This window comes from Aethalodelphis obliquidens, unplaced genomic scaffold (assembly GCF_003676395.1).
Source record: "Aethalodelphis obliquidens isolate GAN/ISIS:26980383/991018 unplaced genomic scaffold, ASM367639v1 scaffold56, whole genome shotgun sequence".
NCBI lineage: Eukaryota > Metazoa > Chordata > Mammalia > Artiodactyla > Delphinidae > Aethalodelphis > Aethalodelphis obliquidens.
This window is the reverse complement of record NW_020838000.1, coordinates 8,892,261-8,919,475: the sequence shown is the minus strand read 5'-3', so window position 1 is coordinate 8,919,475 and position 27,215 is coordinate 8,892,261. Positions and strand designations below refer to the sequence as shown.

At 34.8% G+C, this 27,215-nt stretch overlaps 1 protein-coding gene across 6 annotated transcripts in view; it reads right to left on the bottom strand.

The window, feature by feature from the left end:
* Nucleotides 1-27,215, bottom strand: part of TBC1D5 (TBC1 domain family member 5) — a 540,677-nt gene that overhangs the window by 259,944 nt on the left and 253,518 nt on the right. For all 6 annotated transcript variants that reach the window (XM_027086554.1, XM_027086556.1, XM_027086555.1 and 3 more), the window contains one exon: nt 8,304-8,373. In XM_027086554.1, coding sequence (XP_026942355.1) covers nt 8,304-8,373 — 70 coding nt within the window. The remainder of the gene's footprint in view (nt 1-8,303; nt 8,374-27,215) is intronic.

The following is a 27,215-nucleotide window of genomic DNA, read 5'->3' as shown; positions in this document are numbered from 1 at the left end:
GAAAACTCCTGTTCATCTACTTTGTCTAGCAAACATATCTTTCCTCCCAACCACAACCCACCCTCAATATTAACTAGCCCGTCTGGTATTCCCCTAGTTCTTGGTGAAATGCCCCCACGATGACACCAGTCCTCATGTAGTTGCTTCCATGTCTGTCTCCCCTCCTAGATCACGAGTGCACCAAGAGCAGGGTTTTGTTTTAATCTTTGTCTAGCACACTGGCTGGCCTGTAATGGGTGCAGAATAATGATCTGCAGAATGAATGAAGATATGTTAAGTCTCATGATGAACAACAACGAACTTTCATATATATTTGGGTTGGCCAAAAAGTTCGTTTGGGTTTTTCCATACGCCGGAATGGAAATGGATGTTTATATATATATATATATATATATATATATATATATATATATATATTTGTTTATATATATATAAACAAATGTCACAAAAGCACTTTTGAAAGCTCTGGATTAGTAATAAATGAAAAAAATAGGATTATTAACCACTGCCACTTTCCCTCAAAAGGCAAGGTAATCTGATATAGAAAAGAGACAAATATTAAATACCAATTTTATTAAAATATTCTATGTAAATTTCACCCTTAAACTATATCTTTGAGACATATAAATTGTCCATCAAATCAAACATCAGAAATTTATTGCCACTTTAAAACTATATAGAATTTCAAAATACTTCCCTGGTGGCACAGTGGTTAAGAATCTGCCTGCCAAGGCAGGGGACACGGGTTCGATCCCTGGTCCAGGAAGATCCCACATGCCAAGGAGCAACTAAGCCCTTGCACCAGAGCTACTGAGCCCGCGTGCCTAGAGCTCGTGCCCCACAACAAAGGGTAGCCCCCGCTCGCTGCAACTAGAGAAAGCCTGCACGCAGCAATGAAGATCCAACACAGGCAAAAATAAATAAAATGAGTAAATTTAAAACACTTTTCTGAGACGAAGGCCAACTTTGTTAGGTGAAAAAGTTGATTAAAACTTAAAGGATGTTTTAGAAAAGACAGAGAAAAGAAAGAAACTAGTATTGTTACTCACTATGTGTTAGGTGACTGGTCCAGCAGTTCTACACATTTGTGTAAAACTCTACAACTCTACAACTCTGTGATATAGGAGCTGTTAATACTCCAGCTTCACAAATGAAGTAATTAGGAATCAGGGAGGTTAATTACCTTGCCTAAGATCACACAGTCAGTAAGTGCTGGAGCTAAGATGTAAACTTTATTCTGTCTTATTTCTATCTGTGTAGGTTTTCTAAACTGTTTCCCTAAATTATGTATTTATTCTTAAGAACTTAAAGAGTCAGTGTCATATAATTATATAGATTCTCAGCAAAATACAGGCATCCCATCAAAGTGAGGAAGGCAACTTTCTAAGAATCAGGAAAGAAACCCTAATTCTAGGTCCTCCTCTTTCATCTATTTACTAAGCTATGTCCTGGAAAAATAATTTAAAAGGCAAGGCCTCAGGAACTTAAGATGAGTGGGTGGAGAAGGAGTGGGATGGGGAATTCAGTTTGGTCTTGATTATCTTTAGTTTGTGTTATGGACTGAATGTGGCCCCCACAGATTCATGTTCTGAATCCTGACACCCAATGTGACAGTGCTTGGGGGTGGGGCCTTTCGGAGGTGAGTAAGTCATCAGGGCTGAGCCCTAATGAATGGAATTAGTGCCTTTACAAAAGAGGCTCCCAGAGATCTTTCCTGCCCCTACAGCCAAGTGAGAATGCAGTGAAAAGACTCATCTATGAACCCGGAAGTGGGCTCCATCAAACACCAAATCTACCAGCATCTTAATCTTGAACTTCCCAGCCTCTAAATTGTGAGAAATAAATTTCTGTTGTTTATAAGCTACCTAGTCTCTGGTAATTTGTTATAGCAGCCCAAACAAACTAATACAGTATAACTTTCAATAATTAAATTGTTTCTATAAATCCGTATTCCTAAAAATAATAGATTAACAAATTTATATCATTCTAAGAGCATAACCAGAACCTAGATTTCTAATTTTAAATCCAAACTATGCTTTTGCCCTATTATCTCTAATATTTTGAATCACTGCTTCATTGTCATTTCAAGAGACATATGACCCTCTTACATACAAATCGGGGTGAGGAGGAAGGTACTATACCAACAATAAATGTAAATGATGTAAGGATACTTCCCACATCCTCCCAAATTATTAATTACATGTAAATAGGATACATAAATGTCTTTGTGATAAAACTTGAAGCCTAATTTTAAAAATTTCTTCACTGACTAAAGAAAGTTCAAATTAATGGTTTTCTTCCTTATTCAGAAAAAGACAACTTTTAAATTCAAAAAGCTAAACTAACTATAATTTTTTTTAAACTTTTAACCAACTTAAACAGCCTTTGATTCTGTGGGCTACAGAATACACCACACTGAGAAAGGGAGGCAACTGTGGAAGCTCTGATCAATATCAAGAAATAGAAAAACAAATACCATATGCTAACACATATATATGGAATCTAAAAAAAAAAAATTGGTTCTAATGAACCTAGGCGCAGGACAGGAATAAAGACGCAGACATAGAGAATGGACTTGAGGACACGGGGAGGGGGAAGGGTAAGCTGGGACGAACTGAAAGAGTGGCATGGACATATATACACTACCAAGTGTAAAACAGATAGCTAGTGGGAAGCAGCCGCATAGCACAGGGAAATGAGCTCCGTGCTTTGTGACCACCTAGAGGGGTGGGGTAGGGAAGGTGGGAGGGAGATGCAAGAGGGAGGAGATACGGGGATATATGTATACGTATAGCTGATTCACTTTGTTATAAAGCAGAAACTAACACACCATTGTAACGCAATTATACTCTAATAAAGACGTTAATATATATATATACACATATATATATATACACACACACACATATATATATATATATATATATATATATCAAGAAATAATGCCATCAGTACTGTAGTGCCAAGTGGCTTTTTATTTTCTTTCCTTAAAAAGAAAATAAAATATATAAAGGGGAAATTTTTCCCTTATTTCTTCAACAAAAGTTCTTTTGAAATATGAAACTTGGTCTTTCTGTAGAGGGAAAAAACTATGAAGCCAAAAAGAATGAATATTTCTTAGTTAAAAAAACAGTGTGTAGTTTATAGTCCTTATTCAAGGACTACACATTTTTCAAGGCTCAAGTCACCCTGTTATGCCAGCTGTAGGATTTGCTAATTCAAAAGACACACATAAGTATTTTGCAATTCTTTTTTGCATTCAACTACCTTTTTTTAAAATTCAACATCAGGGTTTCTGACTAAATCATTACAAGTTTTGTTGATTGGCTATGACTCATAACTGGACAATCACTGGTTGATATTATTTTGAACTGTCTCTTGGAGTCAGCATTTCATTTAAGGTATTATTTGAAAATTATCCAATTGTCAAAATCCAGAAGATAATACATTTTTACTAATGGCACAGCTTGGGAAAATACACTCAAAAATGGTACCATGTGGGCTTCCCTGGTGGCACAGTGGTTGAGAGTCCACCTGCCGATGCAGGGGACACGGGTTCGTGCCCCGGTCCGGGAAGATCCCCCGTGCCGCGGAGGGGCTGGGCCCGTGAGCCATGGCCGCTGAGCCTGCGCGTCGGGAGCCTGTGCTCCGCAACGGGAGAGGCCGCAACAGTGAGAGGCCGCAACAGTGAGAGGCCCGTGTACCGAAAAAAAAAAAAAAAAAATGGTACCATGTGAAATTAAATTGTAAAAATAATTAGGGTCAGCTAAGATGATTTACCACTGAATACACAGAATCTAGAAAATCAGAGTTAAATAGACAAAATTATTTTAAAATAATCTAAAATGATTTATATTCCATCCTATGCCATTTATACAATGCCAAGATGCTGTCTGAAATTTAAGCAATATTTTGAGTTTCCCAGAGAAACTCAAAATAACTGGTCTGAGTTTTCTCTAAATTGACTCTTAAAACAACAGATTTTAACATGAATTTGTGGCTACATAAACACAGCCTAACTCTTTCAAAAATGAAGTTATTTTTATACTGGTAATTATAACATTATACTTTTAAAAGCTTTACACTGACTCAAAAAACCATACAGACTTCCAATGAACTTTTGCAGAATATCATAATTTGATCAATCAAGATATTTAAAAACATAGGGTAAAAAAGGGAAAATTTTTAAATGCTCACCTTCAATTTATTACATAGGTCACTGTTATACCATCTAATAAGATAATTAAAAACATGCAAGCAGCTGGTACTACAGCTAAACAGATTAATGTAATAGTCTGTAGTCATATGTGCTGGCAAGGGGCTCGCCTCTTTGGAGAGGAGAAGGTCAGCTGCCCTTGGGAAGAGGAGGGGGGATGGGGAGAGAACGCTCCTACCATGTGGCCCTGTGCTACAGTCACTAAGTTAAACATCTACTGCAAACTGTTCATCGGCAAACTACTTCTCTGCTCTCATACCCTCAGTCTGAAAGGGTCTCAGTTTTAATGGTGAAATAAGAAACAGAGAAAGCTCATTTAATCTAACAGAAGACATTAACACTAGTCTTTAAAAAGCACAAGGTACACTGCATAAACCAGTAATATCTTCTCAATTCTTCTAATCTTTCCATTTTACCACATCACCTGCAAATTAGTTGGGAGAAAAACAATTAAATTTTAACAGAAACTTCCAAAACAAGATCTAGCTATTACCCAGGCACCATATAATCATCATACTGGTGCCTTAGGAGTTAAATGCAGCTGTACTCTATCTGAATCAAAGAAGCAAACCACAAGAGACACAAATCCAAAGTGAAACCTCCTAGCCTCTGAAAAACAAATCTATGAGCCTTAGGCACATAAAGCTATAGATACGGTCCATTGATTGTAAATTTCAAACTTTGTCAAAATTCCAAAAATCCACCTCTGAATTTATACTCATAATAAAACATCTTCTTCTTATCTCTACTATGTGTACAAATGTGTTATACAAAGGCAACCTGGAATATACAGCAGAGACAGAGTATCAAGCCTCAGGTTAAGCTTGTTCTTAGCCTCCTTTCTGCTAAAAAACAAAAGTTACTTTCCTGTAAGACATTTTGTTTTTAAATCTTCCTTTTGGTGTCTCTACATTAGCGCATGGTAAAAATATTCTACAATACCAGAAGATTAACAATGATGACAATGATGAGGATGACATGGACTGGAAGATAAAAGCAGCTAATATTTATTCAGCATCTGCCACACAACATTAGCCCATTAACTCCTTGTAACAAATGTGTTTTATTATCCCCACATTCAAGGTGAGGAAACTGAACCGAAGACTTGTCCAAAGTCTCCATTTGGAGTCAGGATACGAACCAACTCGCTATGTTTAGATATTATTAATAAACAAAAAACAAAACAACAACAACAAAAAAAGAGACTGTGCCCTCTTATAACTGACCATCTAAGACCACAATAATATAAACAAATAATGGAAAGAATATAGACTTAGGTGACCAATTCAAGACTGAACTGGAAAGTTAATAAAACCTTGGCACATGCTATAAAAGGGTACACACGTGGAAGGTTAAGTGAACAATAAGGCAGCAAAGTTGCCAGTTCACATGAGGTAAGCACAAAGAATTAATAATATTAATGCATGGCTTTGCATTTAGATTTTCAAAAGGCTTTATCTTATACAGTCCTATCTCGATCTTTAAAACAGTTGTGGGAAGGAAGCAGGTCAGACATTATAATGTCCATTCTGTAGATAAAAAATTAGAGCTAATCATTATCCTAAGGCACAGCATATATAGCTTGAGTATCCTAGTACTAGGTTGACAGCCAGAATTATCTGCGAAGAAAGTTCAGGATTTCTGAGGTGGTTTAAAACACCAAGGTAGACTTGTTAGGCTAAAGATATTTGACGGTTGGAACATTCACATTTTTCTAATAACCTATTTCTACTTGCTTTAAAAGAGCTCCGATAGTAATGGAAAAATAATTTTCATTTTCAAAAGTAAATTTTATTGACAATTCTGTTGCCATTTTAGTGGGATTCTGCAACAATTCCTAGGTTTTATCAGTTAACCTGATATGAAAATATACCCTAGAGCTGTGCTTCTATGAATTCTGCATTTAACCCAAGTGTCAAATTCACAAGTAAGCTCATTATATTGTAAGAGCTATTGCCTACTCAGTAGCAAAATGTTCATTTCACACCTTAAATACTATACTACTATTTAATAACAGCACTGGCCTGCCAACTATTAAAAGCTCATTTTTATACACTGTACTACCTGAGCTTTTTATCTTGCCTTTTTACTTACAACCATAAATTAATATCCTAACATTACAACACTGACAGGCATTGATTAAAACCGTATTAGTTAACAACATTAGTATTTACTGTGCAAAGTTGCATTAGGAGTTTATTTTCAAAGTACAATTATCATTCAATAATACTAAGATACTTTAATCTTCAAACTACTCAAGAACAAAATAAACTACCAGATAACACTGTGCCTTCATATTAACACATTTCTCTTAACTTGCTGTCCATTAGTTACTATAATTAGCTAACTACAAATGTAGGTATGAAGTATAATTCACCAATGAAGTTGATATATACATATGGGTTTTCCTGCCTTTGAAATACATCTTTATTTTCCTTTTGTCTTGGATTTTTTTAAACTGTATTTATATCTAATACTGATATTCCCACCATGGATTTCACACATATTATCATCTTAGCATTCCTCAGTTACATGACAAACATGAATATTTATTTAAATATCTTTTATAGAGAGTTCCCTGGTGGTCTAGTGGTCAGGATTCTGCACTTTCACAGCTGTGGCCCAGGTTCAATCCCTGGTTGGGGAACTAAAATCCTGTAAGCTGTGCAGCATGGCCATAAATAAATATCTTTTTTATTCATCTTTCTTTTTTTTTTTTTTGGTGTGATCAACGTGTTCAGATAGAGGATTCTACCTATTATTTAATATGTCAAATTCCAAACTTTATATTACACTTCAGCACTAAAAGAAGGTTCTGGAGAACTCCAACATTTATAAGGTGGGATGGGTACAGAGAAAATAGAATGACAACACGTGAGCTTTTACTGCTGTTATAATATGCTTCTAGAACACCATGGGAACATAAGCCTTCTGTAGTATCTGTGACACTTGAATGACTGATTATTTATAAAGACCCCAACTGGTATAAAATAAAGATGTCAAGCATCTCAATTACCACCTCATTTCTGGAATTCATAAACAAACTGTAAAAACTTTCACAATTACCACACTTTTATTAAGTGCTTCCTGAATATAAGGCCCTACTCTAGATGTTAACAGCTTGCCTGGGATCTGAAGAAACAAATGACACATTTCCAGCTAGGTATACAGAATATGTGTTCAAGAAAAAGATAAAGATTCTCAGCATAAATTCCATACTTATTATAGAAAAGAAGGAATTATAGCTTAATATTCAAATGAGTTTCCAAGTGTACAGTGGTTCTTGCATATATTTTATAGCATCAACACACAAGTATTGGAACTTATTAACCATAAGGGCAATGTACTCCAATTAAAGTACTTCTTCAAGAATCTGCATTGCTACCTATAATGCCAAAATGTATTATTACTCGATCTCTACTTTTTATTCCCCAAAAGAGAACAACCTAGTTCTTACATCACTTTGGTTCAGTATATGAATTTTCAAATATTACTGGAAATACATTAATCTTTCTTCTTCCTAGGTTTCCCTGTTAAGAAGATACAAAATATATAAACATTTACTCAAGCAAATTCAAGTTATAAAGAGAATAGTAACAAATAACTAGATAAGATGCATGTTTCCTTAATTGCTGTATCCGTTTTAAAAATTGTTAATTGAGATGTAACTGCCCTGTTTGCTGAAGAGCCAAACGGGATGTTAACAAACAGCACTTAATGTAACCACGGATTATATTTTATACTCTCTGAGATGCTCACAAGCAGTACACTCTGTATTAGCAGGAAACTTAAACAAAGGAAGCCTTTAGTACTATAAGAGATATACTGGAAAAACTAAAACAAAAATGGATTATATTGAAGCTTAATACTACATACGCATTCATTCTAACCATCCTACTCTAGGATGACGACAGATATCTACAATAAGTCCATCTACTCAAGAACTAAGAATGTTACATTTTCAATTACTCAATAAGTCTGCAGGACAATTGCATACCACAAATATTCTTCACATTTGTCAGATTTTTTAGAACCCTGTAAGATTAGATATCTTGTAATATTATATATCTACGTATTCATCACCTACCTATAGGAATTAAAAGTTCCATCAGAGTCTAAAGTAGAACTTGTTCTTCTTCCATTTTGATTTGAATCTCCTGGAAAAAAAAATTAAAAATACTGAGATTATGAAACTTGAGTATTCCAGTTGAAAAGCTACTGTGTGACAGCTCCACGCAGTTACTGAGTCAAAACAACAAATATCGCCTTATCCCTCCCCCAAATATCTTTTGTAATCAGAGTCCTTTAAACAAAAAATTCATTTTGATGTTAAAATATAGACTAACACCACCACTCCTAACTTGGATAGGAATACTACAGAAGTAATTGCAAACAGGAACAAATGAAGTATAATGCAGCCATCTTCTGCTTATGATTCACAGACAAAACCAAAATTTATACACCATTTAATCACAAACTAATGCTTATAAACAAAGGGCAACTTTTTATTAGTGTCCTGTCCATTGGCAGAGTCAAAAGAGAGCAGGCAGACAGCAGACATGGAATACCCTCCCCCGGCCCACCTCACCCCCTGGCCCCCCAGTCCTCCACTCTCTAGGAATCTGGTCTGCAGAGAGGGAGAACAGAAAGCTGGGAGGTGGTGATCAGGAATGCATTCTATAAAGACGCAGACCTACCAGAGAATGGACTTGAGGACACGGGGAGGGGGAAGGGTATGCTGGGATGAAGTGAGAGAGTGGCATGGACATATATACACTACCAACTGTAAAATAGATAGCTAGGGGGAAGCAGCCACATAGCACAGGGAGATCAGCTCGGTGCTTTGTGACCACCTAGAGGGGTGGGATAGGGAGGGTGGGAGGGAGATGCAAGAGGGAAGAGATATGGGGACATATGTATATGTATAATTGATTCACTCTGTTATACAGCAGAAACTAACACACCATTGTAAAGCAGTTATACTCCAATAAAAATGTTAAAAAAAAAAAAAAGAATGCATTCTAAGGAGCTTTTAATACATCTTAATAGTCTTCCCCAAACTTTATGTTTTAACTGTGGGCAAAAGTCCAGCAGTTTAAAAAAATAAAAAAACAACAACATCAAAAGGTATTTCTGCCTCATGTAGTAATATCAAACTTTTAGGGAAAAAAACCAATTCCTCTCAAGCATATTCATAAAATCAGATTAGAACAAATTCATACCTATCAGTTTAGAGATCATAGAATAAGAATAAATTTGCTAAAGAAGTTTAAACAAATGCTTGCCAATGCCATAATATAATATATATTCTTACTCAAAGAAAATTAATTTTAGCTTAAAATTTAAAATATATACTTAAAAGTATAGTTTTTAGGAAACCATAGATACTACTATTAAATATATCATTTATTCTTAGAAACAAATTAAATAGACCAGAATCTGATTACATTTTATACTCCTAATTCCTATAATGCAACTTTCAAACATCAGGTTATATTCACTTTTAATATATTTAAAGCTTAATAATTTAAATGATTTATTCAATTGTTATTTATACTTTCACTCCACTTTGAACATTCTAAAGTACCACGGGAGATTATCACAGTGGTCCTGGTTAAGTCAAATACTAATTACAGACCTTTCAGTTTAGAGGCAAGATTATTTTAAATTACTGAATATAGCACTTAAGGTACCATACATATATGATTATGTTGCTCATTAATGGTTATTGAAAGCAAAAGTGTAATTTTAATGATAGCTACCTATTTTTCTTTGCACATTTTATAGCTGACTGACTAGTCAAAAATGTTGGTTCTCTTCAAAATCTTTGCAGCTGCATCCAAAGTGTTTAGAAGAATGAGAATTGGTCTGAGCTCACTTACTGAACTTTTAAGTCTACTCTTTTTTTCAAAATACACTTTCCGGTTTTTGGGGTTTCTTTTCATTAAACAAAAACACTGAAATGGATTACAGCATTTGAAAATGTTGCCAAATTTTATAGAAGAAAATAATCCAAAACACTTAAATGTTTAAGATCAATCTAGTTGAGTATACTCTGTTAATTCTTTGTAAACATGGGTACCGTAAGATGACTCATGCAACATACTTCATTTGCTTTTTAAAAAAATTAATGGTATTATCATAAATAAACTAAAAAGATTTAAGGAAAATTAGTCTCTCCCTGTCTTGCTAAATGAAAATTTCCTACCACACATGTTATTTAACAGCTTGCAGACATTTCCTGTAAAACGTTCCACAATCAGCACAGAATAAGTACTACATCATACATTTAAAATATAAGCTTTCTTTGTCTTTAAAACTAAAGATTATGATTACTTAAATACATAAAATCTCACCAATGGAATATTTCTTGTCCTCTGCTTATATTTATCATAATAAATATAAAATACTTCAAAGAATTAAGAGATTTTCAGTTTTTTAAACACCAAAGTTTTGTCATCAAAATACATCACAGAAGTTTTCTTCATTTTATACCTGTATGGAAACGAATATATCACATTAAATGTAACCCTCAAAGGATTGTAATAAGGAAAAACAGCAGCTTTTCTTTCTCTAAAACATACCAAATAAGGAGTACAGTTGTTTCTCACAACAATATTAGAGAAAAGATTTCAGAGTTTGCTATATGGGGAAAAGGCTATAAAGTTTTGAAGTGGGAAAAACTGCTTTGTTCCTTCAATCCTCTAGATGAAATTAATTATAGCAAATGTTTATGAAAACATCTGTTCCTTACAGTTATAAATTCTTAATTTTAGTATGGACGATTCCAGACTCTTACTTTGGAAGGTAACTGTCTGACAATTGAAAGGTTTACCAAGGAACAGACAGAATTTGTAATTCTGGAAAATGGTATATACAGTGTGCTATATCCGGTAGAGATTTTCATTTGTGTGAAACACTTGGAGGGGCTTAAAACTGGTAAACAGGAGAGATCAAAGACAAACAGAAAGGCTCATTTTTCATTTAAGCTGTTATACAACAAAAACATATCTGTATCACAAGAAAAGACCAACTAAGAATTAAAAACAAATGCTACTTTATTATCAACCTAATTTGGAGGTAAGTATAACAAAGTATTAATTTTATCAGGATTTTAGTAAGTCTAATGTCAATACAGCCATGGGAAAGTATATGTAGTGTTCCTCAAAAATAACGACAGAGGGTGCAAGAGAGTTTAATATGATGTTTTTAGTTGCTGTTCTGATTCTTGAATTAAGTTGTCAGGTTATAACTGTAACAAGGATACATAGGTTGTTTTTAGACTTTCCCTCTCTCTCTCTCCCAAACACACAAACACACGCACACACACACACACACACACACAGGCAAAAATACATTTTTAAAGTAATCTCACACAAAGGCCTTTAAAAACCAAACAGCACAAATACTTAAATATGTTAACAGAGTTCCTTTCATTTGCTTGAAAAGTAATTTAACAATAGAGTAAATTTTAAAAATACAATTGTGACTTTAAAGGTATTCCAATATTTAATGTAAACTAAGCCAGTAAAATAAAATGGATGTGTTTACTGAGTAAATCTTAAATAAATACATAAACTATATACAATATATAACATACGAATTTTGTATGTCGCTATATGCATGTGTAATTGTACAACATATATATTTGTAGGAATGGTTCATCAATTATCTGTGACCATTACAGTTTGAAATTTACATAACACATTCATTTCTCATTAATTGGTAAGTAACTTTGTGAAATGAGTTCATAACATTCAGAATTAAAATAAGTTGGCTGATTTGAAAAGAATATGCTCATAGTTACATTGTTTTTAATGAGAATACAAACAACATAGTATTTTCCATTAGTAATCCCTAACATATATGTATCTAACTTATTAAAATAATAATATGTATAACGGTGACTTAAATAGGATAAATTAAATTTGGACTCCTTTTTTAGCTCTTACTGTAGTCATGCTTAGCTAAGAGCATTTACAGTATCTATCTGTGCACTGCTGAAACCATGCTGAACAAAGTTTACAGATTTCCAGAGTGCTTTTTATGCACAAATATCTGCTTTATAAGGGGGGGATGAAGATTTTAAACGAGGCTAGGTTAAAAACAACCAGAATAATGCTGTAAGTAAGCACACCTACTCAACTGTGCCTTCTTCAGTTTACATGTAAAAAAAAATCAAGCTTTAGAGGATCACATGGTACTAAGTATGAATTCTGAAAAATATTACATAAGTTTTAAAAAGGCTGATCTCTGAATTGTTAGAGAAATGTCATCATGTATGTGTGATGAATTATTAATAGTAAGGGGAAAATATTTGGTTCAAACTTAAGTTGAAAGCAAACTTATGGATAGCCACATTTTAGTTGTGATAGGATAATATGGCATAAATGAATAGTGTAAACACCTAAAACCTTGTGTGTCTTTTAAATGAATGAGGATTACTACTGAAATGTTTTAGTTAAATCTGAAATCCCATTCAAAGTGAATGATTCAAAAAAAAATCTATAAATTACGTATATTCATTGCATTGACTCAGTTAAGGCAAAGCATAATAACTCAGCATCATCAATGAAATCAGTAGCTGCAAAGGATATTATCTCATTTCAGGAATAAGGTAAACAACAGGCTCTGTAGGCTAACTATTTATGCTAAAAATCTAGGACCACTCATTAGGTTTAAGAGCCAGTGCTCAAGTAAATACAGGAAATTTGTTTATTCAATAATTTTCCATTTTCTCTATCACTGTTAATTTATCTATATTCTAATGATTTAATGGCCATATTTAGTTTTCTACATAATATTTTCAAATTATTAACTTACATAATGAAACTCAGATGTAAAACAAATACATAGGAACTATTTTAAATAAATAACATTTCAAGTGCACAATTTTAATTTAAGAAGATAATACTTCTGTTATTCTTGTTAAATATTGAACAGAATTCTTTTTAAAAAGAAAGCAGAATGACATCAGCAGAGTGGCAGAAGATACAACTCCAAGTTCTCATCCTCCCACAGAAACGTCGAAAAACTAGAACTGTCGGAACCAACTTTGTAATGACTCTGGAAAATAGTCAAAGATTTACAAGAACCAAGTGAACAATGAGCCAAGAAAATGGCAACTGGAAAGCTCTGTGGGGTTTTTACTTGCCTGTTCTACCATCTCCCTAGATCAGCAGCAGTCTTGAAGAAGTAAGCTAGTTCCCAGTGTAAGTAAGAAGTAAGCTAGTTCCCAGGAGAATAGTACCTGGTTCTGGAGGGAGCAGAGAAGACCATATTTTCAAAGTATTGTGTAAATCAATTCTAACTTGTTAGGAGCTACCTGAAGAACTGACATAAGATGTTCATCTCTTTTGCATCTAAATAAAAAAAAGGAAAAAAAAAAAGGTGGGCTTTGCTCTTGTACCCACTGCAAGTCAAATTAAGAGCCAGCAGATGCCTGGGGCAAAAGAATACAATCAAAACATAAAATAGACCACCTAAGGCCTGGGAGAAAAAGCTAGCGAGAGTTTCTTTGAGAAATTAGTACATTCAAAAGCACCTGGGTATGCAGGGGAATGTAGAACACTATGCACATACCCAGGGCAAGATGCATGATGATACAGAAACTGAGAAGACCGTTAAGTTTCCACCTGAAGCTGACCACTAGGAAGAATGCAAGCCTGGCTAAATGATGAAGGACTGCTGCAGCAGAGATAATCTGAAAAGATAAGGAGAGGTTCAGGGTTTTGTTGCTCTTCTTAGCTCCTGGCATTCAGAAAATCTCTGTTAAAATCCTAGCTGAACACAACCTAAGAAATAAAGACTTCAATGACTATGTATGTCAAACAATAAGTCTTTGCAAAAATAAAAAATATTTCAGGAGAATAACTAAACAAATGGACTGAAATGGTCTTCAAGAATATAGAAAATAACAAACCCAGGAGAAGGGGAGAATCTGATTTCTGGAGTAACCAACATAATATTTAAATATCAAGTTGTCAAAAACAACAAAATCATGAAGCATACAAAGAAACAGGAAGCATGGCTCATCAAAGGAATGAAAATAAGTTGACAGAAACTATCCCTCAGAAATAACTGGAATTACTAGACAAAGATTTTGAAACTGTCTTAAGGATGTTCAAAGAGCAAAAGGAAAACATAGACCAAAAAAGGAAAGAAATCATGTAGAGAATAAATCAACAAAATGACATTAATAGAGAGGTAGAAATAATAAAAGGAAATAGAATTTCTGGAGCTGAAAAATACAATAACTGAATTGAAAAATTCACTAGAGGGGCTCAACCACAGGTGTGAGCAGGCAAAACACAAAAATAACGAAGTTGAACATATGACAATTGAAATTATGGAGTCTGAGGAGCAAAAATAGGAAAAAAGTGAAGAAAAGTGAGCATACCCTAAGAAACCTGTATGACACCATCACGCACAGCAACATATGCATTATGAGAGTCTGAGAAATAGAAGAAAGAGGCAGAAAGAATATTTGAAGAAATAATGGCCAAAAACTTCCCAAATTTGATGAAAGACAAATATCTACAAATCCAAGAAGTTCAATTAACTCTAGGTAGGATTAACTCAGAGACTCACACCAAGACACATTATAAGCAAACTGTTCTAAGACAAAAACAAAGAGAGAATCCTGAAAGATACAACAGAAAAGTACTTTGTCACAACAGAGAATCCTCAGTAAGATTAACAGATGATTTCTCATCAGAAAACATGCAGGCCGAAAGAGTGGGATGATATGTATATATAGATATATATCTATATATAAAGTGCTTTAAAAAAAGGCTATCAACCAAGAATTTTATATCTAGCAAAATACTCCTTTGAAAATGAGTGAGAAGTTAAGACATTCCTAGAAACACAAAAGCTGAAACTAGACATACCATAAAAGAAAAGCTGGGCTTCCCTGGTGGCGCAGTGGTTGAGAGTCCGCCTGCTGATGCAGGGGACACGGGTTCGTGCCCCGGTCCGGGAGGATACCACATGCTGCGGGGCAGCTGGGCCCGTGAGCCATGGCCGCTGGGCCTGTGCGTCCGGAGCCTGTGCTCCGCGGCGGGAGGGGCCACAGCAGTGAGAGGCCCGCGTACCGCAAAAAAAAAAAAAAAAAAAGAAAAGCTAATGGCAGTCTTTCAGGTTGAAAGGAAAGAATACCACACAATAACTCAAAGCCGTGGGAGGAAATAAAGATCTCTGGTAAAGGTGAATATGTGAGCAAACAAAAAGCCAGCACTGTTGTATTTAAGGTTTGTGATGCCACCCTTTGCTTCCTACAGGATATAAAAACAAATGGATAAAAATAAGTTAATACAACTGAGCAACAATGTATAAAAATGTAATTTATGGGCTTCCCTGGTGGCGCAGTGGTTAAGAATCTGCCTGCCAATGTAGTAGACACAGGTTCTAGCCCTGGTCTGGGAAGATCCTACATGCCACGGAGCAACTAAGCCTGTGAGCCACAACTACTGAGCCTGCATGCCACAATTAATGAAGCTGAACTTCTCAGCTGGTTTTCACTTGGATTATACAGAAAGTTAAAAAAATGTAATTTATGACACATTAAAAGGGAAAAAGACAGAGCAGTATAGGAGCACATATTTTGTATGCTCTAAAGTTAAGTTTGGTTATCGACTTGAAGTAGATTGTTAAAAATTTAGGATTTAAATTTTATCATTTAATCCCTATGATAACCACAAAGAAGAGATCTAAAATTTACACAACAGGAATGAGAAGGGAACCAAAATGGTCACTACAGAACAAAAATAGAAAAATGCAACCAAACACAAGAAAAAGCAGTAATGGAGGAAATGAGGAGAAATAAGGTATAAAACATACAGAAAACAACAGCATCATGGCAGAAGTAAGTTCTTTCTTATCAGTAGTTAACTTAAATGTAAATTGATTAAAGTTTCAATCAAAAGGCAGAGATCAGGGCTTCCCTGGTGGCGCAGTGGTTGAGAGTCCGCCTGCCGATGCAGGGGATGCGGGTTCGTGCCCCGGTCCAGGAAGATCCCACATGCCGCGGAGTGGCTGGGCCCGTGAGCCATGGCCGCTAAGCCTGCGCGTCCGGAGCCTGTGCTCCGCAACGGGAGAGGCCACAACAGTGAGAGGCCCGTGTACCGCAAAAAAAAAAAAAAAAAAAAAGGCAGAGATTAGCAAAAATGGATTAAAAAAAAAATCATGATGCAACTGTATGTTGTCTACAAGAGACTCATTTAAGAACCAAAGTAAAAGTATGGAAAAGAAAATAAGCAAAAAAAGAGGTACTTGGCTATAACAATATTAGACAAAATAGACTTTAAGTCAAAAACTGCTACAACAAAGAAGGACATTATACATTGATAAAAGGGTCAAACCATGAAGAAGATATAACAATTACAAACATATGCACCAAACAATAGAACATGAAAATATATGAAGCAAACATTGACAGAATTGAAGGGAGGAACAGACAGTTCTACAATGAAAATTGACAGAACGTCTAGAAAGAAGATCAGTAAGGAAAGAAAGGACTCAAGATTGTAAACCAAGTAGACCTAACAAACATAAAACACTAGCCAACAACAGAATATACAATCTTCTCAAGTGCACATGGAACACTGTCCAGGACACACCATATGTTAAGCCATAAAACAAGTCTCAATATATTTAAAAAGACTGAAATCATACAAAGTATCTTTTCTGACTACAAAGGAACAAAGCTAGAAGTCAATTACTGAAGGAAAACGGGAAAATTCTCAAGTATAGTAAATGCAAATATGTGTGTCTATAGATGGAAAGACAGAAAAACAGGTAAGTATGTAGGTAGGGTCTGTATGAACACACAGTGGTTGTAAATTTTAAGAAAAAAAATGCTGATGATGATCTTTGATTAAACTTTAAAGTAATTTCCAGGAAAGAAAATGCTTAATGAATTGGTAAAATTAAACTGCCCTGTTCAATTTAATGAAATTATAAAGTAGAGGTATTACAGCCTCATGATTAAAAGCTAAGGCTCAGGCAAGATAGACCTGAGTACATGCTCCACCATTTACTTTCCCTCTGACTTAACTGTTCAATATTTCAGTTTCCTCATCTGTAAAATGAAGATAACAGTTTCTACCACGAAGTGTGGTTATGAAGATTAGATAAGTGCAAATAAAGAGCTTAGTATAGCATGTAGCACAATGTAAGTTCCTTGATAAATGTTAGCTATTAATTTATGAATGTTTTAATCAGTGAATGTATTTAAAATACTGTACCCAGTAAAGGAATAAAAGTAGAAGTCTATTGGTGCTATGTAAAGAGAATAAACTTATTCATAATTTAAATAACTGAAAATTGTAACTCTTCTTAGCAATTAAAAAGCATTATTTCTACATTGCTTTTATTTTTTTGGCCCACACTGCGTGGCTTGTGTGAGTTTAGTTCCCCAACCAGGGATCAAACAGGGGCCCTTGGCAGTGAGAGCATGGAGTCCTAACCACTGGACCGCCAGGGACTTCCCTGAAAAGCACTATTTCTGATAAAATTTATAATTAACAAAAGTTTATTCCATGAATTATACAACTCTGTACAAGATTTGTGGTAACTTTACTATCCTTCCTGATGATGATATCAAACATTGAATATGATATAAAGAAAGCGAGTGGAAAAATAGTAAACTTAAATAAAATCAGAGCCTTGAAATATAAAGCTATCTAATCCATGAGCTGAATATATATGTTTCTTGGTATTGATAAAATGCAGATAAAGAACTAAAACTACAGTCAATCTAGTAATAAACTAAAACTATCACATATAGGATAGTATACAATATTACACACGCATCAGAATAAAACAAGTTTTAAGAAGAATTCATTAAGGATTCTGAGACTGAATGGAAACAAGGTCTAATTCCAAAAATAATCACAAATATAACTACCCAACTTAAGTTAATGTGTAATAACACACAAATGCAAATATTTCTATTTATTTTCATCGTCATTACTGGACATATTGTTGTCTCTCCAGGCATCCCATAGACTTAAAGCTGCTTGATGTCTCAGAAAAAAAACAAAGTAGACCAGGAATCAATCAAGTAAAGAGAATTCCAATGCAAAATTAACCTCTCTGGGTCCTACCACCCACATCTGCAACAGAGAAGGGCAGGACCAGATCAGACCAAGTTCATGAACATGCTGATCATCCAAATCACCTGGGGACAGGTATTTAGGGGGTGTGTGTGTGCGTGTGCACGCATGTGGTGTGTTTGTGGGAGAGAAAGAGATTGAAAAAAAGGATGAGATTGAGACAACCGTGGGTGTGGTCCAGGATCCTCTACTTTTAAAGGGTTTCCTAGATTATTGTGATGATCCAAACGTCTTTCCTAGTACGAAACGATAAACTTCTACTGTGATAAAAGTTGACAGTCTCTTGTAGAAGGCAATTTAATTTGCCCCAAACAGGGAGAGTGCCTCATGTATCATCAATTACCACGAGCTATCAATGAGGCACAAGATTTGGTCACACCTTCCAGCAGTAGTAGAGGACTGTTTTGAGCTATGCCAATTCTGCACATTACCCTATATGATCAGTTGCATGTACTGATTATTGGGGGAGGGTGCACAATGGAGCTGCCCAGCAGAACACTGCTATTGGCCTGTGTGGTCCTCCTGTAGACCACCTGGGCTTCAAAAGCACCTTCCTACAAAAGAGTTACATAAGGCCAATGCTATAATTTAGACAATTACAAATAAGTAGATAAACAGCAAAATAGATTTTAAAAAGAGCTTCCTTAGAAGTAAATGTTTTGACAAAGAATATCTGAAAATATTACTCCAAGTTTAAAACTTGGAGAAAGAGTATCAAGGCCAAAGACGATTATTACATAGGTTGCCCTTTGCTACAATTTTTCTTAACAAAAATACAAATAATGACTTGGTTTAAATTTTGACTGACATTTTTAGATTTTCTACTAGTCTTACACAAGTTTCAATGAAATACCCCCCATCCACAAAAACAACAACCACCAAACAAAAACACACAGTAGCTTTTCAAAGATAATCTAACTGAGACCTAGGGAATTCTAAACCTGACATCAAATTACATGTTCAGTGCCTAAATAACGTAACAGAAGTCATATACATATTATCTGCTAGATAAAAGAGTACATCTGCTATTGAAATCCTATTTCATCTTCTATAAATCTTTCAAATAATAACTATAAAACATGTATATTAATTATTCTTTTCTTCAGTGTATAAAAAAAGGAAGTATCTTTTTCTACAAAACAGATTCCTTTGAGCAATTCTCATTTTCACTACTGATTATAATCAACGCTAGAACCTTTAAGGTTGTTTGACATCAAGGGGACATAAAATGTAAAGACACCATTAACCTCAAGTACTTAACTTTGGATAGTTAACATCAGATATCCCCCTTTTTGGTATAAAAAACTAAAGTGGGACTATTTGAAGGATATAAATTATCATCCATGAACTAGGGTAAATCACTCTATTAATGTCTTTTAAATGACAGCTAACTGAACAAGGTCTTATATCAAAGATCTACTTAAAAAGCATAAAGGGGGTTTTAACTATAAAGTCCCAAAGCTCAGATGAAGAAACAAGGGTAAATATTCTCAAACCTATCTTTAGTTTTAAAAACAATTTACTAAACTAAATTACCTTAAATATAATAATCTAAAATTCTCAAAATATCAGAAATTTTCAAGTGTTTATACCATTTCCTTCAAATAAAAAATTTTGAAAAATATTTTAATTGATCTATAAAAATGTTTTATTTCATAAACTATTTTTGTTTTGATATTAAAGAACTATACTAAAATACAATTTTTAAAGAAAAATTCTAAATATACAAACTGATTTCTATTTATCATTTTATGATAAAGTCTAATTATTTATTAGTGGAGATGATTTTTTAAACCTAATAATAACTAGTTTTAAAATGGTGACACCTTTAAATTTGCTAGTAAATGTGTAACATACTAAATTCAACTATCCTTGTAGAGTATTAAAAATATCATTCAAAGTAGTTATTTATTGATCACTTTATCTAAACTAACAAATAGTTACCTAGACAAATGGTAAATGGGCCTAATTAATAAATGCATTTATGTACTAATTCAAACTTCTAGTCATGCATCTGGATCACATGATAGCTTTTCTGCTTTTAAAAATTCTTTCAACAATCACCAGTTAAGCACCTCCTATGTTTTAGTACTAGTGATACAGTGTAAAACAAAGGTCAAAACCCATCCCTGACATCCTGGAATTTGTTGAAAGTTCAGCAAAGGAGGACAGTCAAATCAATGTACAATGACAACTTTCAAAACTGTTACAGAATAAAGTCACACAGCCTACTGTAAAATAACATATGAGAGAGGAGGGGGTCCCTGGCCCAAAGGAGCATGGAGAGCACCCCACCTGGGATCTGCATGCGCCAAGAGTCTTTAAAGGTCACGCTAAGAATTTTGGTCCAGATGAACAGGAAGTCAGTGAAAGAAGGGTTTAAGCAGAAGTAGAACATGATGAAGGCTTTTAAAAGATCACTTGAACTAGGGAGGAAGCAATTAGAGTGCAGGTGTAGGGGGAAGAGTGGATGGAGGGAGACTAAGAAGCCTGCATACTCCAAGGTGAAAAATGATGACAGAACAGTCATATTGATGATACTGTTTTCATATGATCTTAGGTACAGTAATTTACCATTTTTAAAACTCATTGCTATTATTTGCTGAGAGGCTACTATGTACCAGACACTGTTCTTGGACATGGAAGTACCATAGTGAACAAAACAGAACCAAGTGTGTGTGTGGGTGCAGGGGAAAAAAAACAAGAAAATAAATTTTATAACAAATAAATTCAGATAATCATAAAAGCTTAAAAACAAAATACAACAGATTAATGTGACATCCAGTGACTGGGAGAGGGTGTTCTCTGCAGGGAGAGGTAATATCCAACGAGATTCTAGTTATAAGGAAAAAATTAGCCATGCAAGGGATGTACAGCAGAAGCTGGCTTTTAGAAAAGATAAAGAAAAAAAAAAAAAAGGCCATGGTGGCTGGAAGGCTAGGAGTAGAGTAGCATGAGATGAGGTCTGTGCAACAAGGAGGGGCCAGAGAACTTGGGGTTTTATAGGAAGGAAGTCTAGATTTTACACGTATAATGAGAAGCCGTCATAAAGTTTCAAAATGATGAAAAAGATTATCTACTTCAGGTTTGGAAATCATTATTTTAGCTGCTATGTGAAGATTAGATTGAACAGGGAGGGGCAAGACGGAGGCTAAGAGATCAGTTGGGATCTGGATCATAGGATAACCTGATAATACAAAGAGACAACTGTATACTTAATTCTGAGATAGTCTAAATGAGGATTTGAAAATTGAAATCCTTTAAAATAATTTGAAATTATTTCCATGGTGGAAAAATAAATAATTATGTTCCTAATATTTTATTTCCATATATAACTATTGGAATTTGATTATTAATAAATTTATTTATTTTTATATGCTGCTTTCTATATAGATTAGTAATTAATCTGGTTTCTAAATAAGACTGACATCTGAATCACAAAAAAAAAAAAAGAAAGAGAGAAAAGAAACAGTAAAATAGCACATTATAGATTATTAATGGGATTTCCAGTATCATCCAACAAGGAGGACCACTGCAAGCCTCTCTCTCCCACTGATTACAACTAAAAACTCTGGGCAAAGTACAAAAAGCAACTTCTTGAGGAATCTGAATAGTAAATAATAGCAGACATACTGGATAACAGAGTCAAAGATACAGTGGTGATGAGTGTTCTGTTTGGTTTTTGTTTTTCCTCCTTTTATATCCTAACTTTGAGCTCAAGTCAGGCTGAATCTGAGCACTAAATGCCAGGTATGAAGAGCAAAAACTCCAATCCCATTTTTCTGGGACTGGGAAAAGAATCTTTTCCCTGTTGTTCACTTCCAACCTTGCTACAAGACCAGGACTAATCATAGAACTATACTGCCACCACGGGTGCGTGACAGCAGTGAGGAAGAAAGCTATCTTTCATAATAGGAAACTAGGAAAATGGGGCCTCTGTTGTGTGAACATTGAGCGGGGAATCCCCATTATGTTTTCTTTCTCTTCCTCTTATCAATTTGCCACAAAAGCAGGCCCATTCACGTGGATCCGTATGACAGCACAAGAGGCAAAAGCTCTGATAAAACAAGCCAGAGAATGTACAGTTGGTCTCAAAAAGAAAGCCTTGGACAAGGGGATTCTCTGATTCTGTGTATTTGTGTGAACTGACACAAACCCTGGGTTCACCCCTAAGATGTATATGCTCAAAACGTACTCAAAGAAGCACAGCAAAAGCTGTGAGAACTGACCTATGATATAAACCATCACCAAAGTCCTGAGAGTCACATACAAGGTGCAGACTCAAAAAGCATAGAAAGGAGTTTGAAAACTGAACTGACACTGGAACTAACACCCACAGAAAGTGAACCAGAATTTGTAGGTTGAACCTAATTGCAATGACTGCCAGTGAAAAGAAAAGGAAAAGAAAGCAAAAAGGAAAGAAAGAAGGAGAGGGGAAAAAAAAGAGAAAGACAGGAAAGGAAAGATTCCTCCAGTGGATTCAATGAGATCTAGAGTTTCAAAGCAAAATATTCAAAATGTTCAGGATACAATATAAAATTACTTGATATACCCAAGAATCAGGAAAATCTGGCCAACTCTTAAGGTATAATACAGTCAACACACATCAACCCTGAGATGACCCTAATGTAGGAATCAACAAAGATTTGAAGAAGCCATTATCACTTTTCTCCAAGAAACAATAGTGCACACTCCTGAAATGAATGGAAAGACAAAACTTCACAGCATGAAAAAAAAAATCAAATTAAACTGTTAAAGCTGTAAAGTACAGTATGTGAAATACAAAACAAAATATTTCACTAGGTGTGCTCAATAACAACATGGAGTTGACAGAGGAACAAGTCAGTGAACTAGAAGGTAGATCAAAGTAAGTTATCAAATCTGAAGAAGTGAAAGATAAAAAAAAAAAAAATAGGGACTTCCCTGGTGGCACAGTGGTTAAGAATCGACCTGCCAATGCAGGGGACATGGGTTCAATCCCTGGTCAGGGAAGACCCCCACATGCCATGGAGCAACTAAGCCCGTGCGCCACAACTACTAAGCCTGTGCTCTAGAGCCCGTGAGCCACAACTACTGGGCCCACGGGCCACAACTACTGAGCCCACGTACCGCAACTACTGAAGCCCGCACACTCTAGGGCCTACGTGCCGCAACTACTGAGCCCACGTGCTGCAACTACTGAAGCCTGTGTGCCTAGAGCCCATGTTCCACAAGAGAAGCCACCTCAATGAGAAGCCCATGCACGCGAAGAGTAGCCCCCGCTCGCCACAGCTAGAGAAAGCCTGTGCACAGCAACGAAGACCCAATGCAGCCAAAAAAAAATTTTTAAATAAATAAAATAAAATGAACAGAACCTCAGGGAACTGTGGGGCAACACAGACTCCTGGTAAATTTTTGAAATTCAACCATTTTTAAAAACATTATCAGAATCACATTATATAAATTATAACTATCTTCTCATTAGTTGTATTCAAATATAATTTCATCACAAAGAATAAATGTAAAGATTATCTAAATAAAAAGTGAGATTATAATAGAATAAGGAAATTAATTTGATCTACTCTAGAATTCACTTACCTTTCATTGCTTGGATATATTTTATTTTTCCATTGTAAAAGAAATACATATATTATACATTAAAAACTTGTACATTTGAAATAAATTATTCAGACAAAACTAACCAAATAAAAAAAAGAAAAAGAAAGCGATTTTGAAAAAAGAAAGAAAAAAAAAGAGAAAAGGAAAATCAACCTACAATATAATTACATGGCAAAAATATTTTTCTTTCTTCTATAAAATTGAAAACACACTACATAAACAATTTTGGGTTCTATTATTTCATGTATTTTAAGTATAAGAATATCTGCCATGTTATTTTAAAAGTGTTTTACAACAAAATTTTAAATGAGTGCATAATTCAGCTATTAATTAATGTTCTATAATTTATTCAACCAATATTCTATCAATATTTTCCTATTTAAAATAGTTAGCTGTTCCTATATAACATTAAAAGTATCATTGTGCATAAATCTTTCCCTGGCTGCCTTAAGATAAAAAAATAAATTGGCTCATTGAAAGGTACTTTTAAAATTATAAAATTAATAGAAATTGATAAAAATTACAAACATGGTTATTATGGAAAACTTTCAAATGCAGAGTCATACAAGGAAGAAAATTAAAAGTCATTCATAATTCTACTGCTGTTAGTATTCTGACATATTTCCTCATTTTTTTAATGAAATTCACTATATATATTCTATATTTTAAAATGACTTCCAATGGCTGCACAGAATTTTAAACAATAGCTGATCTTTATGGCATAGGCCAAGATAACTATAAACCACTAATAAATAAATATATTCCTACTGCCGTTCACCCTAAAGCATCCTATACAGAACTGTCCATGTAAGAAATAATTTGAAAGTCAATGCCTGAAGGATGAGCATCTTCATTTTGTGAACCTAGATTTAGTTATTAAAGAATACTGATTGTTCCCCCAAATCTATTTTCCCCTTTTTCTTGGGCATATGGCAACCCAGTTACAGAATACATTTCACAGCTTCTTCATTCCTGGATGCAGCCCTGTATGCACAAGGGATAAGGGAAAATTCTATTTCAACTGTTTAAAAATAACCTGATGCCTTCCTTTTCTTCCCATGGACTAGAACATGGGAAAACAATAACCAAGGCTAATTCAAGCCCAAAGAGTAGCTATTACCTAAGAGATGAGAAGATATCAAGTATTGGTAATGATGTGGAGAAACTACAGCCCTCATACATTGCTGGTAGGAATGTAAAACAATGCAGCCACTTCAGAAAAGAGTATGGCAATTTCATCAAAAGTTAAACATAAATTTAACATATGACCCAGCAATTCTTCTCCTAGGAATCTACCCAAGGGAAATGAATATACATGTCTACATGAAAATCTATGTTCAAATGTTTATAGCAGCATTGTTTGTAATAGCCCCAAACAAGAAATGATATAAATGTCTTTCAACCATTGAATAAACACAAAATGTGGTATATCCATACAATGAAATATTATTCAGCAATAAAAACAGAACAAAATATTGATATATTCTGCAACGTGGTTGGACCCCAAAAACATTAAGTGAAATACGCCAGATACAATCACAGGTAATGACCCTCTTTACTTCTAATAATAATCCTTGTTCTGATGTCTACTTAGTCTAATATTAACAGTTACTTCAGCTTTCTTTTTTTTTTTTTTTTTTTGGCGGTATGCGGGCCTCTCACTGTTGTGGCCTCTCCCGTTGTGGAGCACAGACTCCGGACACACAGGCTCAGCAGCCATGGCTCACGGGCCCAGCCACTCCGCGGCATGTGGGATCTTCCCGGACCGGGGCACGAACCCGTGTCCCCTACATCGGCAGGCGGACTCTCAACCACTGCGCCACCAGGGAAGCCCCGGCTTTCTTTTGTGTAGTGTTTTCATGGTATAACTTTCTGAATCCTTTTATTTTTGACATTTCTATCTGACTTGTATTAGTTTTCTATTATTGTTATAATAAATTATCACAAGCTTAGCAGATTAAAACAACACAAATACATTATCTTACAGTTCTGTAGGTCAGAATTCCAATACAAGTTCTCACTGAGCTAAAATTAACGTGTGAGCAGGGCTGTGTATCTTATTGGAGGCTCTTGGGAAGAATCTGTTTCCTTGCTCATTCAGGTGTTCAGAGAATTCAGTGCCTCAACATATAACCACAAAAACATCTGCAAAATTCTTCCTGCCATGTAAGGTAACACATTCACAGGTTCTGGAGGTTAGGGTATAAAAATATTTGGGAGGGAGGCATTATTCAGCCTGCCACACCATTTTATTTAAAGTATCTTGGGACTTCCCTGGTGGTCCAGTGGCTAAGACTCTGCACTCCCAATGAAGGGGGCCTGGGTTCGATACCTGGTCAGGGAACTAGATGCTGCAACCAAGAGCCTGCATGCTGCAACTAAAAGATCCTGCATGCCTCAACTAAAGATCCTGCGTGCCTCCACTAAGACCTGGTGCAGCTAAATAAATACAAATAAATAAATAAACATTTAAAAAATTAAGTATCTTGTAGACAGCAAATAGCTGCTTCTTGTTTTTTAAAATCTTTTCTGACAATCTCTGCCTTTTAACTGCTGTGTTTAGACTGTATATATTAATGTGATTATTGATATGGATGAATTAAAATATAGCAACCAACTACTTGTTTTGTATCTGTTCTTGTTCCATCTATCATTTATTTCTTTTTTCCTCATTTTATGCTTTAAGTCGAGGATATTTTATGATTCCATTTGATCTCCTCTAATGAATTATTATTTATGTTTCTGTATTACATTTTTTAACGGATATTCTAGAGCAGGGGTTGACAAACCCATGGTGTGGGCCAGCCAAATGTTTTTGTATATTAAATTTTACTGAAACAGAACCATGCCCATTTGTTTTTGTACTCAGGCTGCTTTCACACTACAGTGGAAGAGTTGAGTAGTTGAGAGAGAGGTCATAAAGCAAGAAAGCCTTAAGTATATATTGTACTGTCCTTTAAGAAAGTGTTTCCTGACCCCTGCTCTAGGCTTACAATACAGTGTATACATATTTAATTAATCAGAGCTATCTTCAAACAACTTTATATAGTCATGTGTAAAGTCACAACCTTACAACAGTATATTTCCAATTCTTCCCTCTCATCCTTTGTGCTACTGTTGTCATGTATTTCACTTTTATATATGCTGTAAACACAAAACATATTGCTACTATTTTTGCTTTAGACACTCATATTTTAGAGCAATAAAAAAGAAAAAATAGTTTTACTTTCACTTATTCCACTTCCAATACTGTTTCTCTTCTTTGTATAGATCTCAGTGTTTTT